Source organism: Brassica oleracea, chromosome C3, assembly GCF_000695525.1.
Source record: "Brassica oleracea var. oleracea cultivar TO1000 chromosome C3, BOL, whole genome shotgun sequence".
Taxonomy (NCBI): domain Eukaryota; kingdom Viridiplantae; phylum Streptophyta; class Magnoliopsida; order Brassicales; family Brassicaceae; genus Brassica; species Brassica oleracea.
In genome coordinates this window covers 3,421,003-3,439,435 of record NC_027750.1, presented here as the reverse complement: position 1 = coordinate 3,439,435, position 18,433 = coordinate 3,421,003, and the positions used below count along the sequence as shown (strand labels likewise).

Sequence of the window (18,433 nt, the reverse complement as noted above, 5' to 3'; positions counted from 1 at the left end):
CATTTTTTCTTTCTTTCTAGAAGTTAATTCTTGTCAAACCTCATGGAGGATACTATTAACTAGCTCGTTATTTAATTCAATAATTCAAATAAAAGATGGAATAAAAAATTTCTAATAACTCATATGTTATTCAGCAATACTGTATTTGATTAGAAAAAATAATGCCGGAAATGAAATTTTGACGTTTTCATAGATTTCATACATTGAAAAAACAGTATTAGTAGTGTACGTGATTACTTATTCTATATTAGGCCTTTTCTTAGCATACTACTGTAGTCTGTATATGTGTATAGCTAAACAGTGAACTAATCCAAACCGTTAGAACCATATTATATAAACTAACATATTATATAAACTAAGCTGATTATTGTAAAGAATATGATAAGATTATACCAAAGATTAAAAAAAATGATATAACTGCAGAGTCAAGATATTATCTCTTTCCTTAACTCAAAATACGTTCCGTAATGCGACGATTCGATAACCTAATGAGTCCCAGGATACAACTGCAAAAATCTTCTGATTTGCGTCACTCTATCATAAACCTGACGAATCTAATTTTGTGTATATTCTCATACTCAAAAGAAAATCAAAGAGAAAAGAAAATAATGAAGAATTGTAACCCTTTTGCTTGGTGTCAAAAATAGGGCTGGGTTCGCGGGTCAATCCGCCCCGCATGACCCGCCAACCCGCGGATCGACTCTGTTTTTTAAACTCAAAATTCCGACCCGCATAACCCGCGAAAGAAAAATCGTAAACCCGCACCCGCCCCGCTAAGATTGCGGGTAACCCGCGGGGCCCGCAGATAATATTAAATTTAATAAAAACGGCGGATCAAACGGGGCGGGACCCACGGGTAATGACCCAAATTCCCAGCTCTATGTACAGGGCTGGGTTCGCGGGTCAACCCGCCCCGCACGACCCGCCAACCCGCGGATCGACTCTATTTTTTAAACTCAAAACTCCGACCCGCATAACCCGCGAAAGAAAAATCGTAAACCCGCACCCACCCCGCTAAGATTGCGGGTAACCCGCGGGGCCCGCAGATAATATTAAATTTAATAAAAAATTATTTTTATTATCAATTAATTACTTTTTATAATAAAAATTATATATTTATAATTTAAATTATATAATTTTCATTAATTTATATATTTTTTACATATTTTTATTTTTATTTTTAATTATTTTAAAAAAATTTAGAAAAAAAATAATATTTTTTTTTATTTTGCGGGTCGGCGGGTACCCGCGACTCAAATTTGGTTGACCCGCACCCGCCCCGCTAAAAATTGACTCAACCCGCACCCGCACCCGCATGCTGAAATTTGTAAATCGATCGACCCGGACCCGCTCCGCGGCGGGACCCGCGGGTAATGACCCAAATTCCCAGCTCTAGATAGGTCGTTGAGTCGTATCCGCGACTCAAATTTGGTTGACCCGCACCCGCCCCGCTAAAAATCGACTCAACCCTCACCCGCATCCGCATGCTGAAATTTGTAAATCGATCGACCCTTACCCGCCCCGCGGCGGATCAGACGGGGCGGGACCCGCGGGTAATGACCAAAATTCCCAGCTCTGCTTGTGTACAAGACTCTGATTTAAGGTGTTCGTGTCGTTTTCTCGGTTGGTTTAGACAGAAAAAATACGCCATGATGTTCTACTGTTCTTTGCATGAACGACACGATTGTATAATTTTTAAAGCGGGCCGTTTCTTATAAGTTTGTATCTTTTGTGTTTTATTGGGCCTTGGTAAGCGAATGGGCCACGTGATGTGCACGTGCACGCTTCAACACTTTGTCACTTTTAACTTGAAACCAGTGGCAACCCAAATCCGTTACTTTCCGATGGAGAAACATCAGATACCGATGGAGTACTTGACGGTTGGGTTCATCGGAGCTGGAAAGATGGCGGAGAGCATAGCCAGAGGTATCGTCGCCTCTGGTGTGCTTCCTCCGCATCATATCTCAACCGCCGTTCACTCGAATCCCGATCGCCATGAAGTCTTCCAATCCTTTGGCGTCAATGTCTTCTCCAGTAATGAAGAAGTAAGCCGATCTCTCTCTTTAACTTTGTCTATACAACTATCATGAACGTTAGTGGTACGTTGTCGCCGTGTTAAACTGACCATCTTCAATAATGGACAGGTCGTTGAAGAAAGCGATGTTGTGATTTTCTCTGTGAAACCTCAAGTTGGTATGTTTGTCTACCTCTCTGTCGAATCACGACCGAATTAAAAGAAAGCTGTTTAAGATCTATGATCTATGAATTACAGTTGGGGAATATCTTTGTACTGATTTAAAGCTGTGCCTGTTGTATTGCAGTTAAGAAGGCCATCACGGAGTTAAGGTCTAAGCTCACGAAGGATAAGCTTCTGGTTTCAGTTGCAGCTGGAATTACGCTGAAAGATCTACAGGTTTGCATTCTTTTGTATAGAAACAAATGGTTATTATCACTATCAATGGCGTTGCAGTGTTAGTTTCTAGACTTCCGTTTTTGGTTGAAACGCTGAAAGATCTCTTCTTCTTTTTTTTTTCCTTTCATGCTAGGAATGGTCTGGCCAAGATCGGTTCATAAGGGTGATGCCTAACACACCAGCAGCAGTTGGTGAGGGAGCTTCAGGTCGTTTCTCTAAGAGTCCCTATTTGTGTTTTTTTTCTTCTTCTTCTGAAATTGCGTGTGGTTGCTTTTCTCTTTGAAATTATGATATGCATACGGTTGCTGAAAATTATGTCTTTGTGTAAAACAGTAATGAGCCTCGGAACAGCGGCAAGTGAAGAAGATGGAGCACTTGTTGCTAAGTTGTTTGGCTCGGTGGGGAAGATGTTTAAAGCCGATGAGAAAATGTTTGATGCTGTTACTGGTCTCAGGTACGTAACGGTTTCTCAATGCTTAAGTTGTTCAAGTCGCCCACTAATCAACTAACCATGCACACCATACAGTGGAAGTGGACCAGCATACATATTCTTAGCCATTGAAGCTTTAGCTGATGGGGGAGTAGCTGCTGGTTTACCCCGAGAACTCGCACTTGGCTTAGCTTCACAAACGGTCAGTGAACAGACCCATACAGCTTCTTTATTCATTTTCTTTTCTTGTTTGTGTGGTATTGAATAACTGAGGTGTTGGTCTCTGGCAGGTTCTTGGAGCTGCAACCATGGTGAGCAAGACAGGGAAGCATCCAGGTGTGTTGAAAGATGATGTTACTTCACCAGGCGGAACTACTATAGCCGGAGTTCATGAACTAGAGAAGGGTTCTTTCCGTGCAACACTTATGAATGCTGTTGTTGCTGCAGCTAATCGAAGCCGCGAGCTCTCGCAGAGCTGAATTATTAGAGAATGTTGCCCTTATTGTTTCACCCTCCTTGGTAGAGGTGAAAGCTATGTATTTTGACTCTATATTGTTCTTATTTCTAATAAAAGTCAACTTCCGGTGTTGGGTGGGTGGATCCAAACTCGGGTTGGAAGCTTGTAAATGACTAAGGTGGATTGACTTAGCTAAACTATCTAATACAATTAGTCAAGGCTTAATCTAGGGAAAAAACTCCGACAAGGAAGATGCATATATACAAAAAGTAAAAAACAATAATGTTGCGAAGAATCAGACTTGAATCGTCACAGGGTACGACCAAATTGCATTAAAACAAAATACTCGGACTATCTAACCAAACATTGGTATGAATATATACACATAAGAAAAGAAAAAAAAAAAAAATAGATGCAAAACACTGATGAAGACTCGAGACAAAAGAAGACTCGCAACCAGAAAAATAATAAAGATTTTTAATAACCGATTTTCACTCTCTTTACCGGTCCATAATTTGCCAATTTGGTTGATCATGGCCGGAGAATCCCATGTAACCGTATGATCCGTAGCAAACTTTTAAAAAAAATGAAAATGTAGTAGAGAAGGCTTATAACTATGATGTAGAAGATGAACCTGTAGTAACCATCCCCTCCCTAGCAGGCATTGCCACAACATTGGTGACACGAAGAACGGCTTGTGCGCTTAGAGCGGACAGCTTTGACTGGCAGAAGATTTCCCATGTAATTGGCTCTGCCTCTGAGATTTGCTCTTCCTCTGGCGATGATGATGACGATGTCTCTGGTTTGATGAGAGGATGAGATTTTTCGTACACGGTCTGAAGCTCTAGTAGGACAGTCCGCGCAGCCTCCCGAGATTCAGGGAGCTGATCACTAAGCTGAGACGCAGCTGCTTGAACTAATTTGTCGATTCCATACTTTTTAATACCTTCCACGCCCTGGAACATGTATAGCATAATCCAATGAGTTGTTTGAATTGTTACATAACACGTGATGCCTTAGAGATATATCTGGAAAGGAGCTTGTATTACCAGTCGAGGTACACTTCGGGAAAAGCATAACGATGCTTTTGCACGGATCCGAGGATTCCTGTTCTTGAGACAGGGTTGCAGCTTTGGTAACAGCAAAGTTGGGGAAACGTATTTGGTCATTGATGTTAAAGCCTTCTCTGCTGCCTCGCAGACAAACCTTTTATCTTGCGAAGACTTGAGGAGGAGTTGAGTAAGCTGAGAGAGTATGAAACGTTTGTAAGAACAACAAGTAAAATCCAATCAACGAACACAATAAAGAGAATGAATAAAGAGCTACCAGAGAATCCAACAGATCTGTTATATGGTCGTTGTATGCACTGAAGATGTCTGCAGACGTCATGCACGCCGTTTTACACACCGCACTTCTTGGATTTTTCAGTGATTTCACGACGAGTGGGATCACTTTCTCGCTGTGAAATGGGATATCATCATGAAACTTCCATTTTACAATCTACTCTAAGAGATAATAAAGAGAAAAAGGCTTACAGCAGATGCAGCATTGCTTCCTTGTGGAATATCGAAAGGCGACGAACGTTATTAAGAGCATCACAGACAGATACCCAATCCTTTGAGTCCAGACCAGCTAGAACCGACTGAAAGAAAAAAAAATGAGATCAATCAAACTGATTCGTCTTGCATAAAAAAAAAAAAAAAATCATACTTCCAATCTCTAAATACATAGATACACCAGTAAACAGCTTCATATCACAGTTATAATAACCTATGGGTTATACTAATGAAAAATGAGATTTGATGAAACCATAACACATAAGCAACAAACAGGAAAAAAAAAAATACCTTGAGAACTGCATCAGCATCGTCTACGTTATCCAAGTTCTCGGACTCAATGTATTCAACTTCCACGGTAGCAGCTTTCTCTGCCTCGGGCTTCTCTGATTCTCCAACGCTAGGAGGCAAAGCAACAGAGCTTGGTAATGGTCCATTCATTTTGCCAACACAAGGCTTGGCTAAAATTGGTTTACATTCACTCATCTTCTCAGTTAAAGGAAAGAGTATTCAAATCTTTTAACGTATTACTGGCCATATGTGAAGTTACCTGCGTGAAAAAAGTAGAAATAAGTCACCTAAGAATAGTTATTAATCAATGGAAGATTAATAATCTACTTTGCACAAACACATTCTCTAATTTCTTCACACACACAGCTTAGAGGATACTGAATCTTCGTAGTAATACATTCACACTAAGCCTAGACTGAGACTGAGTTCTAGCTCATCAACCTAACAATAGATCCTCGAAATTTCACACAGATCTCGATGAATTCAAGTGAATAAAGCCTAACTCACACCGGAAAAAAACATCAGATTAAGAATCTATCGGAGTAAGTCTACTTGTCAACTTCACAGACTGCTGAAATAAGATCAAAGCGGAACGATTCAACAGAGGAATACGGCATAGATCTACATTTCGAGCTTCGAGCAATTTACCGTTAACAACAATAAAACACGATCTCACTCTCAGAAAGATCTCAATTCGTTAGCAATTTTTACCGGCGAATCACGCGTCGGCGAAAACGTAGGAGCTTCTGAGTACGATAGGGAAACGCCGTGGACTCGGAAGTCGCAGACCTTCAAATATAAATTAAGGAAAATCCCATTTTGGTTATGCCTCATGCTCATTTTTACTATGAGAAGAGAAAATGATGACATGTTTTAATTTTTATTATGACATATTATAATGTACATTTTCAATTCTATTATATATTCACTATTAATGAAAATGATAAACTAGTAATTGAATTGTAAATATATAAATTTTTACATTAACTTAGAACAAAAAATAAAAATATGTAACTATTTATATTGTTCAAAGTTAATTGTAAATATATTTGTTAGTTAAGTGTTTAAATTGTACCTTTATTCATTAATTGGTGGTAAAAATGGTCAGCCTAAAACACTGTTTATTAGAAACTTGAGAGAAAGATCATTTAAAATTAAAGAACTTGCAGTTGCTGTAGTGTCTAATTTTTTTTATTTAAAATTAAAATCTCTGATAGGTTTTTTGTTTTTCAGACCATAATTAAGTTACATGGAAGACCGCATCGTTGGACAAGGTTCATTTGGAATCGTTTTTCAGGTGGTGTTTTGATTACATACATTTAATAGTTGATTTTACTGAGCGGAGAGATTGGTGCAAAGACTCAAAGTTCGTTAACTTTGTTTCATGGGTCTTGTTACTTGTACACAGGCAGAGTCTTTAGAAACAACAGAAACTGTTGTAATTGCTCTAATGTTGTGTCCCTCAAGCATTGCTTTTTCTCAACGACCAAGAAAGATGAGTTGTATCTCAATTTGGTCCTTGAATACTTTCCTGAGACTGTCTATCGCGTCTCAAAGCATTACAGTCGGGCTAACCAGAGGATGCCCATGATATACGTCAAACTCTATACATATCAGGTAATGATGTTCTCTCACTCATCCCATGAGAATATGTTCTCATAATTTAGAACACTAAAGAAAATAATAACAATAATAATAAAGTTTTTTTTTGGTAATCATGTTAAATCCATTGATTACATGCAGTTACTATTTCTTATTGTGTGTTTATAGGTTCTTGGAACACCAACTCGAGAGGAAATCAACTGCATGAATCCAAACTACACTGAATTCACAAGGCTCATCCTTGGCACAAAGTAATTAAGCAAACTATTTTCACACTCTCTTTTTTTATTTGTAAATAGATGATATCATCGAACATAGAATTTAATCAAACTTTATATGTTAAAATGGATCCACATCACACCGTTGGTGCTGCCGCCGCCGATAACGTTAACTTTTTTATGGGCCGGGTCGTAGACAACCTCGATACGATATGTGCGGGGGGTGAAGTCCACGTCGTTATCTTCGGTGGCAGTGAGCATTAGCCTTCCCCCTTCTTTGGTGAATTCCAAATCATTCCCAGGGAGATCAATCCTAAGCCTGCTCCCCGGGAGGTCAATCCGAAGCATAATCCCATTTCCCTTCATAATCTCTATCATCCCTTTACACCCGCTTTTGACGAAGGGATTCTCACCTGCCATAATTATTTATATTATAAACGTTACAAGTCGTTTACTGTATACGTATGAATTACATGCAACTTAGCTTCAACTTTTATGTCTTTTCATGATGAGCCTTTTGATGTATATAATATGTTAATGGATCTAAAATACTATAACTCAGAGGACAAGTCGTTTACTGTTCAACTTTTATTTATTTTCATGATGAGCCCTTCAACTTTTATGGATCGAAAACGCGAAAACTCAGAGGACATGTGATGATCTTCTCGTTCTCTTAGTTTGGAAAAAAAAAAGGAAAAAAAAAAAAGAAAAAGAGGGTGAATGAAAATGCATGATTGGTGAGACGATCGCATTAAGGAAAACGTATTCTCCATTTTTACTCGAATCAAAAGAAATTTACAAACGGTTTGATGTATTCATAAAAAGCGTAAAATGTGTGAAGCTGGTTGATCAGCGTGTACGATGCAACGGTCGGGTCAAAATCAATAGCTCGTCCTAAGAGAAAATGAGAACTTACACGTCGTCAGTTGGTTGTCCTGCAAATCAATACTAGATGATCCGGCACTTCAACCGTGATAGTACTCATTTTGAGAAGTTTTCCTTTTGTTTTTTCTTTGAGGATGCTATATGCTATGATAGAGAGATGAGTGAAAATGAGTTTTCGGGGTACATTTATATATAGTAGAACTATATATCTAGTACCAACTACAAGTCTTCATTCTTACAAAAACCAAGACAGGTTGTTGAGGGCTTGGAGTTGCAAGAAAACAGTTGGTTAAAGTGCATTCATAACTTGTGTTTGTAGGAATTACTAAAAATGTTCATACTGAAAGTCTCTCACACACACACACACACACAAAAAGAAAAGGGAAAACCAAATCGAGAAGAAGGTTCGAAGAGTTGGTTAAAGCGCATTCTAATTTATGTTGTAGGTATTACTAAAATGTTCATATATACTGAGACTCTCTGTCACACACACACAAAAAGAAAAGGGAAACCAAATCGAGAAGAAGGTTCGAAGAGTTGGTTAAAGCACATTCTAATTTATGTTGTAGGTATTACTAAAATGTTCATTTATACTGAGACTCTCTGTCACACACACAAAAAAAGAAAAGGGAAAACCAAATCAAGAAGAAGGTTTGAAGAGTTGGTTAAACATTCATAATTTATGTTTGTAGGTATTACTAAAATGTTCATATATACTTAAACTCTCTCTCACTCACACAAAAAAAAAAAAGAAAAGGGAAAGCCAAATCGAGAAGAAGGTCTGAAGACTCTGAACATGTACGTAGGCAAAGACCAAAAAGGAAATATGAGTACACGAACCAATAAAAATACATTAAACAAAAACGTTGCATGAAAATAAAATAACATGTTGTTGAGCATTGAACCAATCAAATTAAACTCAAACGTAATAACCACATGATTCCAAATATACCTACCAATCAAATTAAACCAAGTGTACCTGCCATGTTAATCATAAAAATTTCTGAATTAGCAAAATCTTAATAACAAAATGAAAAGGAAAAAAAGCATTAAATTGTATGTACCAAAATCCTATATATATACGCATTACTCATATTCATCGATCTATATCACTAATATCTTTTCTTAAACAAACAAAAACACAATGTTTTTCCCTAAATCTGGTCTAGAAAAAAATGAATTTTCCAGCAGCTCCGCTGAAGAGCCAAATCACTTTGTGATTGATCTAGAGGAGGAAAATGATATCGTAAATGACCCTGCTGCGCGTAAGTTCGATCTGCTGTCAAAATCTCTTTCTGTTTTCTTTTTCCAAAATGTTAAATTGATTTACATTTTGGTTTGTTAGATTTCAATCCCTGTGTAACACAAGGTAGCCGAAAAGCATATGCGATAAAGGCGGCCACTGAGAGGAAGATTGTGGTGAAAATCGATATACCCGGTTGCACGAAGTTGGACACATTCGATATCCATCTCAACAAAGTTCGGTTTACCGCGAAGGAAGTTCAACCTGGTGCGGTTGGCTTGAGTTTCAAGTTTGCGGCGAGGGAGTACGACGGCTCTATTCTCTTCAAGTACAAGGCGTACAAGAACAACGACATCACCTACAACATCACTTACGGCGTCCTCCGCGTAACCTTCTCCAGCACCAACTAAGTTACTATAATTTCTATAGTTTTACATTTATCTAAAGAAATAAAAGTCGGCGGCATGACATGCTTAGTATTTATAATAAACAAAAGTTAATTTAATATCTATGGTTCGTCGTGTGGATTGAGTCGAAATGGTTTAGTTTTCTATTGGACTGATGAATGAAATCGTCGGATTGCTTGTATCCCTTGCTTGATAAACAAAAGTTAATTTTAAGATTTTAAAACACAATCAGAAAAGCATATTCTACGCCTCCTACTCCTTATACTTATGGTAAAAATTGACTCACCCGACATACTTTGATCCGTTCTATTCCATTGCGAGTTTAATATATTACTAGATTTCGACCCGCACACCCGTGCGGGTGTTTATTTTTATTTTTGATTCAAAATAATTATTTGTTTTTATAATTAGTAAATATATATTTTAATATTTACCATATAACTAATTATATATTATTATATTTAAACAAATTGTATCGTGAGAAGGTTTGTTGGTCGATATTGACCAAATGCTTGTGATATAGAAAAGGTTTGTTGGTCGATATTGACCAAATGATTGATATATAATAATAATTGGAGTTATCCTATTCAAATCATAAAAAAAAACAATTCTTAGTTTTTATGCTCACTTTGTAATCCGAAAAATAACGAACTAATAATATATTATTTGTTGAATTTTCATTGACTGAATATATGATAATTATATGGTTTGTGTTTGCCATAGGAAAGTTAAAAATTTATAGTGGAGCAGTGTACGATAATAAGATACCATTCTATTTTTGGTGTGATTCCAAATTTATAAGAGTTTGGATTCCTTAAAGGAAGAGGTGATGAATAGTTAATATTTTTAATTAATTCTGGTTTTAGTAATATTATTGAATTGACGTTTGTTTGGGTTAACTACTACGTACGGTTTGGTTAGTTATTTAAATTAGATTTAAATGGTTTGATTTAAGTGTTAAACATGGTTTAAGCTAGTGGCATAAACTTGTAATATTTAAAGAAAACTGAGGGTTAATTTTAATTTGTACTCCAGTTTCTGGATCAGATATATGACTAATTCATCTTTTCGGATTTATTGATATATGTTTTCAACCATTTAACCAATTTGCTATATAAATATGCTTGGCCTTTCACCATTGACCCATTATGAGCTTAACTCATTAGAGTCGTCGGCTGGATTGGGTTGTATTAATCCACTATGACTCTCCTTTCACACACACACACAACAAGAAGGTTTGTCCAAAAGCAATGATGATACTTGCACTATTTGAGAAAAAAAAAAAGAGTTTCTTTTGATTAAATAATCATTAAAAATACTTAAGATAGACTAGGTAATTCTTAAAAATTATATAAAAAAGTTTAATATTATACTTATAAACTTTTATGGGAAAGTTAGCTTACATTATCAAAAAATAAAAATAAATTGTAATCTAATTTAGATTAAAGACTAACCCCTAAAACTTATAAAAAATCTGTTCAGAAAATCTAACATATATGATATACCTATAAAATACTTTTCATAACAACACCAGTAAAAGATTTCTTATAGATTTAGTTACAGTTAAATCTATAAAGAAATAAAACTATAATTAACATATTTTGAAAACAAAGATTTGATACATTCTTTAAATTAGATTAGTACATTAATTTATACTATGTCAATATCAAATTTTATAGAAAAGATCTCTATGTATACTTACATAATTGTATAATGTCATTATAAAGAGGTTTAAACGGACAAAGAGATCATTGAGAAATTAAAGTATGGGCTTAAAACTAGGAGTGATGAAAAATAAAGAGGACAAGAAAAATTATGAAAGAGATGGTGAGTGTGATATTCCTCATGATCTCATGAGGGAGATATTACTGAGACTTCCAGCGAAATCATTGCTAAGGTTTCGATGTGTATCAAAGTTATGGTTCTCTACCACTACAGATCCAAGTTTCATTAATTCGTTCGCCACTCAGTCATCAACTCGTCCGTATCTTGAACTCTGTTTTACAAAAGAGGACAACTGGTTATTTTTCTCATTAGCGCAAAAGTCTTTATCTCATCATCATATGGACCATATCACCCTCCCAAAAGAAGACCGGTTCATCAATGATTTTGAGTCCATACTTGGCTTGATCTCCTTCCAATATTTAAATTATTTTGTGATCTGGAATCCTACCATAAGACAACATGTAACCATACCCAAACCCAAAGATTCATGGCATACAAGAAGCTATTTAGGATATGATCCTATTGGAGATACATATAAGCTACTTTGTATGTCAAATACTTCTGATTCCAGACCTCAAGTTCTTACATTAGGAGCTCAAGAATCATGGAGATTGATTAAAAACAGTCCTATGCATTACAAGACGAATAATGGAAAATACATCAACGGGTTCATCTTTTATGAAGCGTATTTACGATATGAATATTATGGAACTCTTGTTGATCGTGGATGTCCTTTGTATATTTATCGCGAAGGTCTAGATAGAAAAACCATAATGCGTTTTGATGTGAGGTCTGAGGAGTTTAAACCAATCCAAATGCCCCCGCATTTTAGTCACAAAACAAGGCATGCTCTGGTAAATTACGAGGGCAAAGTGGCACGTATTTGTCAAGAATCATCTTTTATAATTTTATGGATCCTTGAAGATGTTGACAAAGAAAAATGGTCATACAAAGAGTTCCATGTGCCTTTTCCCCCAGAAGATCCAATTGAAGCATGTGACTATAGTATAAATATACTATCACAACAAAACGAGAACTACATTCTAAATGGTATCGATGATGACACTGGTGAATTAGTGAAATATATTCTAAGTGGTATTAATGATGACACTGGTGAATTTATTTTCATACCATTAACAATGTGGTGTGGTGACAAAGAGGCGTATGTCTTTTGTTATGATCCAAAGAAAAAATGTACGAGGAAGATCAGATTTGAAGGAACTGGGTACGTTGACAATTTTAAGCGTGGTTATAAACTCAAACAATGGGTATTTGCTTATTGTTTCCCTAATCATATTGAGAGTCTTGTGTCTCTCAACAACCTAACTTTCCCTCATTAAATATTTTATGTGGAGTTATTCTTCGGTTCACCTCATAGGGCAGTGGCAGAGTCAGAACTATTTTTAACTGGAGTTTTAATATGTAAATTTAATATTAAAATTTAATATGTATATATTATTATTACAAAAATATTTTTTTTTACAAATTTAATGGAGACATATGAAAACTTATACATAAATTAGTAGAGTCAAATGCTATATTTTAACTAAATATTGTAATAACTTAAGAAAAAAATTGACTAATTTTTTTTCTCCAATCTGAGTGGGGTCATCTGATCCCACAATCTCCTATCTACCTCTCCTCATGTTCTAAGTTCATTAATGAATCTTTAGGTTCATTAATCAATAAAATTTCATTATTTTATTTTTGATATATTTTTAAAAAAATATATATATATATTGTCAAGTTATATTTAAAAATATGTGTAAGTGTAAATAGACAGAAGTATGTGTAGATGTAATTTTTTCTATTATTTTCCGGGTATCATGCAAAATTAATCTAATCCTTGTTGGTAACTTTTTTTTTTTGAAAAAGGGCTTTCAATTAAAATGCATAAGAAAATACAAGTATGAGGTTTAACTCACAAGTTTGGAAAAGTTTGCAACAAGCATAGAGTTAGAGAAACTCTAGAGGAAGATTCACATTTGAATCTTAGAAGGACAGAAACAAAAAGACACTAACTAGTGATTGTGGTTCCCTCGGCCACGACGGCCTCTTTTACCTCTTCCACTAACATTTGTCCATTCCATATCTTGAAACTTTTGTGTTGGTTTTATTTCCCTTCCGCCTCTAGTTAAGTTATAACCAGAAGACTCTCCAACCACATCAAAACCAGCTCCTTTTCCATAAGTAACCGGAATCTCCGATTCTCTATAGAATTGTTGTTGATTGTGAGTGGGAGGAGTGGTAGGGTCAATTTTTTGCTCATTTGCAGAAAAGCTAGGGTCTTCCACAATGATAGATTGTGATGGAATGGCTTCCATAATAGGTGAATTAGAGGGAGCAACATTTGCAGCTGCTACATAGGGATAGTGACATCAATCTCTGAGCAAGAAGTAGAATGTACCTCATGCGAATCTGTGAAAGGAGTGACAACTGCAGCCTCAGAAGGTGTAGTAATCAAAGACTTTTCTGGAGTCTCAAGTTCTTGTTGGGTAGAGAGCGAGCCCGAACATGGCTCCAAATTTTCGACAAGTGTACTGAAGGAATTCTGTGCCAAATGAACTATATTCACCACTGGAATCTCTTCGTTGGTAACCTGAGGTTCCTTAGTAACAGTAGCAGAATCATGAGGCTTAGGAGGCAGTAAACACCTTTTCTCTTTATGGCCAAGTGCTCCACATCTATCACAAGCACTTGGAATCCAAGAATACTCCACCTCCACTAAAAAGATATTGCCTTGCTTGTCATCAAGCACAATTAGCTTCGGAAATGGCTTATCTAACTCAACTTCAACTAAAATTTTTGCTTCTCCCATATTTGCTGGATCTAAGCGAGGCTTGTGCGTAAGCATTGGCTCTCCCAAACCCGATGCTATGTGACTAATGCCTAACCTAGAAAAACATGAATCTGGGATATTCTTGAGGTTGACCCACACTGGTAGCGTAGAAATCTCTGGGATTTTGAAAGAGGTTACCGGATTCCAAGGAGACACAAAGAGGAGGCAATCATCAACATGCCACACACCTCGCTGGATAACCCATTTACGAGTATTTTCATGAGGAATATGGAACAAAAACGACGAATCCCCTAACTTTCGGCAGGTTATCCTACATTCTCGACCCCATAACCTATTCAACACAGCATGAATAAGACCTCCAGGCGGGCTAGAACACCTATGAAACTGTCCTACAACATATTCTTCCTTATTCTCAGGTCCTAGCTTAAGTACCTTGGAGGGGATTGTCACTTGAGGAGTTCCATCCAGTCGGTATGTTGGTTCAGTGGCACGAAATAAGTTTCTAGAAGATTGGTTCATTCGGGCAGCCCATGGAAACCGAAGACTACCATCTTCCTTGAGAGCTGGAGGTGGAATTTTATCTACCGGCATTTGCGTCACTGATTTCTTAGGAAACATCAGATGACCCTTCTTCTTAGGACCGTTGACAATAGCTTCGCTAATTGAAGGCCAGAATGAATCTATTTGACTTTGTAGCATCTCTGTATCTCCGAACCTTGGAGTTGCAGGTTCTGGAGGAGTCGGTGGTGGCGTGAAATGAAGTGGCTTTGACCACGCACCCAAGGAGCGAATAAAGGTGGGACCTTTATCTGAATCGTCATCACTCGCTTCTTCATCAGTCTCGTTATCACCCGCTTCTTCTTCTATGGTGTTAACAACACTGGCAGCAGCATTACTGAGAGGCCCAGAGACAGGAGGAAGAACGATGGCCGGAGAAGGAGCTTCTTCATCGATCTCGTGGCGGAGTTGGTCAACCAAATCCGTCGGCGGAGGAGTCATTGGATCTTCGATCTGGGGAGAGAGAGGCTTCAGTCGAGTCTGGAAAGTCGACGGAGGCCAGAGTCGACGGTTGTGCCGTCGATTTGATGCAGAGGAGACAAGGGTTTGAAGTTCGCCGCGAGAGAGAAAAAGGGTTGAGCGCGTGTTCTTTCCTTGTTGGTAACTTGTTCCGAAACCGGTACACAAATTAACCAGCAAAACCGGCTTTCTGATATTGACACGGTTAAACCGTTTCTCTGGGCTTGACGCTCGAGATCAATTCTGCTAAGCGAAAACCAGACGACAGAAAAAAAAAAAAAAAAAAAAAAAAAAAAAAACGAAGAAGACGAGAAAGCGATACTCTCGTGCTACGAATTCAAATGATTTGTTTTCCTTAGCAGATCGATCGCAATTTATCTATCTCCGCCGCTGTTTTCGCCGTAATTGACGGCGGTGTATACAGTCTCTTTTGCTTGTGCGTGACATCAACAGGAGAAGTCATCTTAAGTAACGCCGTTTCTTTTGATCGCAATTGAGTTCAGCGTCGTTTCTTCTCCCAGATTTGCGTTTGTTGTTTATCTCGAATTCGTAAGGAGTTATCGAAAGAGTTTTTATCTTCTCTTCGTAATTTATACTTGCTGATTATAGATTCATTAGGTTATATGCGATTGATGATATCTTCAGGTTTGTTCTGCGTAAAATGCTGGCGAATTGGAACTTACGGTGTCAAAGGTTGCATAGTATAGAAAAACTATAAAGTCTGGTTCAGAGAAGAAGTTTCCTCTCGATGCAATAGACTACAAGTTAAACGAAGAGATTGGAGATGGTGTTAGTGCCACTGTGTACAGAGCTTCATGCATACCGCTTAACGAGGTAGTTCCTATCAAGGTTCTTGATAATATATGAGTAGAAATTGAATTGTGATTTTTTTTATTTGTCACTGTTAATGTGAATGAGTAGAGATTGAATTGGTATGTAGGAATGGGATCAGGAGAGAGGTGCAAACAATGAGTCTGATCAACCATCCGAATTTGTTACAAGCTCATTGCTCCTTTACCGCGGGCCACCAGCTATGGGTTGTGATGCCTTACATTGCTGGAGGATCCTGTCTCCATATAATAAAGTCTTCTTATCAAGATGGATTCGAGGAGCCTGTTATCGCTACTTTACTCCGTGAGACTTTGAAAGCTTTGTGTATCTTTATGCTCATGGACATATCCATAGGGATGTCAAGGTATATGGCTGCAATAATTCCCTTTACTGCGGCGAAGGTCGTTTTGGTTTATTGTTGAGTGATGAGGATGCATTACCAATACATATGGCTTCCTGTGCTGGCTGGAAACATATTATTGGACTTCAACGGTGCGGTTAAGTTAGCAGACTTTGGAGTATCAGCTTGCATGTTCGATACAGGAGATAGACAACGTTCCAGAAATACATTCGTTGGGACTCCATGCTGGTACTTTTTTTTTTCTTCCAACTTTAGTAGTGCCATGTTCTCCTGGCATATGTGAATATACATCTTAGACATTATTTATGATTCATATATGTTTTACATAGGATGGCTCCTGAAGTCATGCAGCAACTACATGGATATGATTTCAAGTAAGTTGATACGCTGTAAATTCTAAACTCTGCATTCAGGCTAAAACATTGCCTCCCTTCATGGTATCACTTAGGTGTATTGTCTGATACATTTCTTCCCTGTCACAGAGCAGATGTATGGTCATTTGGAATAACGGCACTTGAACTTGCACATGGTCATGCCCCATTTTCCAAGTATCCGCCAATGAAAGTAAAGTTATAATGATGCCATTTTATTTGTATTAATCATCACTGCTCTCTGGTACTCAGTTTGTGTATTTTCTTTTCTGGTAATCATCAAAACAAGGTCTTTATATCGTTGAATGACACCACAACTCACTAGTTATATCAACCAAGAGCAAAACATAAACCATCTTCTCGTTATCCTTTCAACGGATTAAAATGTATTACCAAAGACGATTCTCGATCACAGCCGCTACTATTTCCTTCAACGTCTCCTACAATGAAAGAAACACAGAATCTTATTAATGGTTTTATGCAGACTCTTTTCCATAACTAAATCAATTGTTTCCAAGAAAAGTGTAAATTACCGAGGAATGATCTTTGAGACCAAGTGAGAGAACCAGCGTCTTCGAGAGAACATAAGAACTGAAGAAATCAAATGAGATTGCTATCAGCTTTATCAGACATTAGAAAATTCACAACGGAGGAGGAGCAAGAATCAATAATTGAAGGTGTGAGAGAGACCTTATGTGGTCAATGAGCCTTCGAGCAGTTGCTATCATCATTGGCTTCAACAAAACATAGTGAGCAAAATCTACTGCGAGATTTTTGTAGGTATTAACAATACAAATGTACTACAATATGATTAAGGTTATTACCTCATCACGCTTTCCAAATATCACCGAGACACTAAATGTTGGTTCAACAGACATCCCTTCTTCCTTCCTGTCAGCAAAAAAACATATATAATAACCCAGATGTTCATTACCAACCACTAGATTTATAAAGAAAACAAGAGATGTATTAAATCAAGAACTCTCAAGTTCACTTCTCAAGAACTAGTAGAAAGATGTTTTTAATGAGAGACACCTTGCGTGCAATATAGTTCCCATGGCTCCAATCTGTGTTGCTATGACCTGAAACAAAGTTATGTCGAGCTTCAGACACTAAGACTTAGACATCAGACGAAGTAAGGTCTTAGAAACAGACACACTCACAAGGATATGATCTTCGTAGCTGCAGATCACAATCTCTGTCTTGTTTCCCTTTCAAAACAAATTTAAAACAAACAATATCTGATTTATCTTTGACAACAGAAAAGTACTTCATTAACATACTGAATGGATGTAGAAATCGAAAACCTGATTAAAATAACAGATTACACACAGTATTTGATCAAATAACCTTCACATTAAGAATCGAGAAAAAGAAAAATCCAAAGAAAATTATTCGATTAGGATTTGAAAATTACCTTAGTTTCTAGTGAGACCTTTCTATGGCGCACAGGAAAATTAGCGTCCAAACTTTCCATCCTCAGTCTTTGCCTACTCCTTCCTCCGCTGAGTATCTCTCTGTCTTCGGCCTCCTTGACTCCGACGAGAAGAAGCTGAAGCGCTCTCCAGTCAAAAACGACACCGTTTAAGACAAAAGCTTATGAATATTAAGCCCAATAATACACGACTCTAAGTAAACTTATATCATTATAAAGCCCAACTAATTTTCAACAAGAATAGCCCAAACCAGTTTTAAGGCCTGTTTCGCCAACGGTCACGACATCGTTGAGCGAACCTTTGTTTTGTCGTTATATGCTGACTTGGCGGTTTCGTAAACTCAGATTTCCTTTTTTTCTCTGACAAAACAAAACAAATACCGAAAAAGCG

General features: G+C 37.2%; 5 protein-coding genes and 1 pseudogene across 5 annotated transcripts; 3 read left to right on the top strand and 3 right to left on the bottom strand.

Moving 5' to 3' along the window:
• Positions 1-1,742: 1,742 nt before the first annotated feature.
• On the top strand, positions 1,743-3,477 carry LOC106336463 (pyrroline-5-carboxylate reductase-like). Its single transcript, XM_013775299.1, has 7 exons — positions 1,743-2,045; positions 2,145-2,193; positions 2,322-2,413; positions 2,547-2,619; positions 2,747-2,867; positions 2,940-3,045; positions 3,134-3,477. Exons 1-7 carry the CDS (start codon positions 1,758-1,760, stop codon positions 3,320-3,322), a joined length of 918 nt encoding a protein of 305 aa, XP_013630753.1. The 5' UTR covers positions 1,743-1,757; the 3' UTR covers positions 3,323-3,477.
• A 103-nt stretch (positions 3,478-3,580) lies between these two features.
• LOC106336462 lies at positions 3,581-5,394 on the bottom strand (annotated as a pseudogene).
• Positions 5,395-8,977: 3,583 nt separating this feature from the next.
• On the top strand, positions 8,978-9,664 carry LOC106334071. The gene is made up of 2 exons (XM_013772425.1): positions 8,978-9,117; positions 9,198-9,664. The coding sequence occupies exons 1-2, from the start codon at positions 8,997-8,999 to the stop codon at positions 9,503-9,505; spliced, it is 429 nt and encodes a 142-aa protein (XP_013627879.1). The 5' UTR covers positions 8,978-8,996; the 3' UTR covers positions 9,506-9,664.
• A 1,588-nt stretch (positions 9,665-11,252) lies between these two features.
• Positions 11,253-15,190, bottom strand: LOC106329367. The gene is made up of 2 exons (XM_013768010.1): positions 13,635-15,190; positions 11,253-11,498 (listed from the first exon to the last, which is right to left on the bottom strand). The coding sequence occupies exons 1-2, from the start codon at positions 15,024-15,026 to the stop codon at positions 11,469-11,471; spliced, it is 1,422 nt and encodes a 473-aa protein (XP_013623464.1). The 5' UTR covers positions 15,027-15,190; the 3' UTR covers positions 11,253-11,468.
• A 151-nt stretch (positions 15,191-15,341) lies between these two features.
• LOC106329365 (serine/threonine-protein kinase OSR1-like) lies at positions 15,342-16,941 on the top strand. The gene is made up of 7 exons (XM_013768008.1): positions 15,342-15,593; positions 15,690-15,878; positions 15,985-16,160; positions 16,197-16,239; positions 16,340-16,464; positions 16,566-16,610; positions 16,719-16,941. Exons 3-7 carry the CDS (start codon positions 16,078-16,080, stop codon positions 16,810-16,812), a joined length of 390 nt encoding a protein of 129 aa, XP_013623462.1. The 5' UTR covers positions 15,342-15,593; positions 15,690-15,878; positions 15,985-16,077; the 3' UTR covers positions 16,813-16,941.
• LOC106329366 lies at positions 16,807-18,180 on the bottom strand. Its single transcript, XM_013768009.1, has 7 exons — positions 18,025-18,180; positions 17,771-17,818; positions 17,643-17,689; positions 17,432-17,498; positions 17,298-17,341; positions 17,141-17,198; positions 16,807-17,047 (listed from the first exon to the last, which is right to left on the bottom strand). Exons 1-7 carry the CDS (start codon positions 18,082-18,084, stop codon positions 16,997-16,999), a joined length of 375 nt encoding a protein of 124 aa, XP_013623463.1. The 5' UTR covers positions 18,085-18,180; the 3' UTR covers positions 16,807-16,996.
• Between the last annotated feature and the right edge of the window lie 253 nt (positions 18,181-18,433).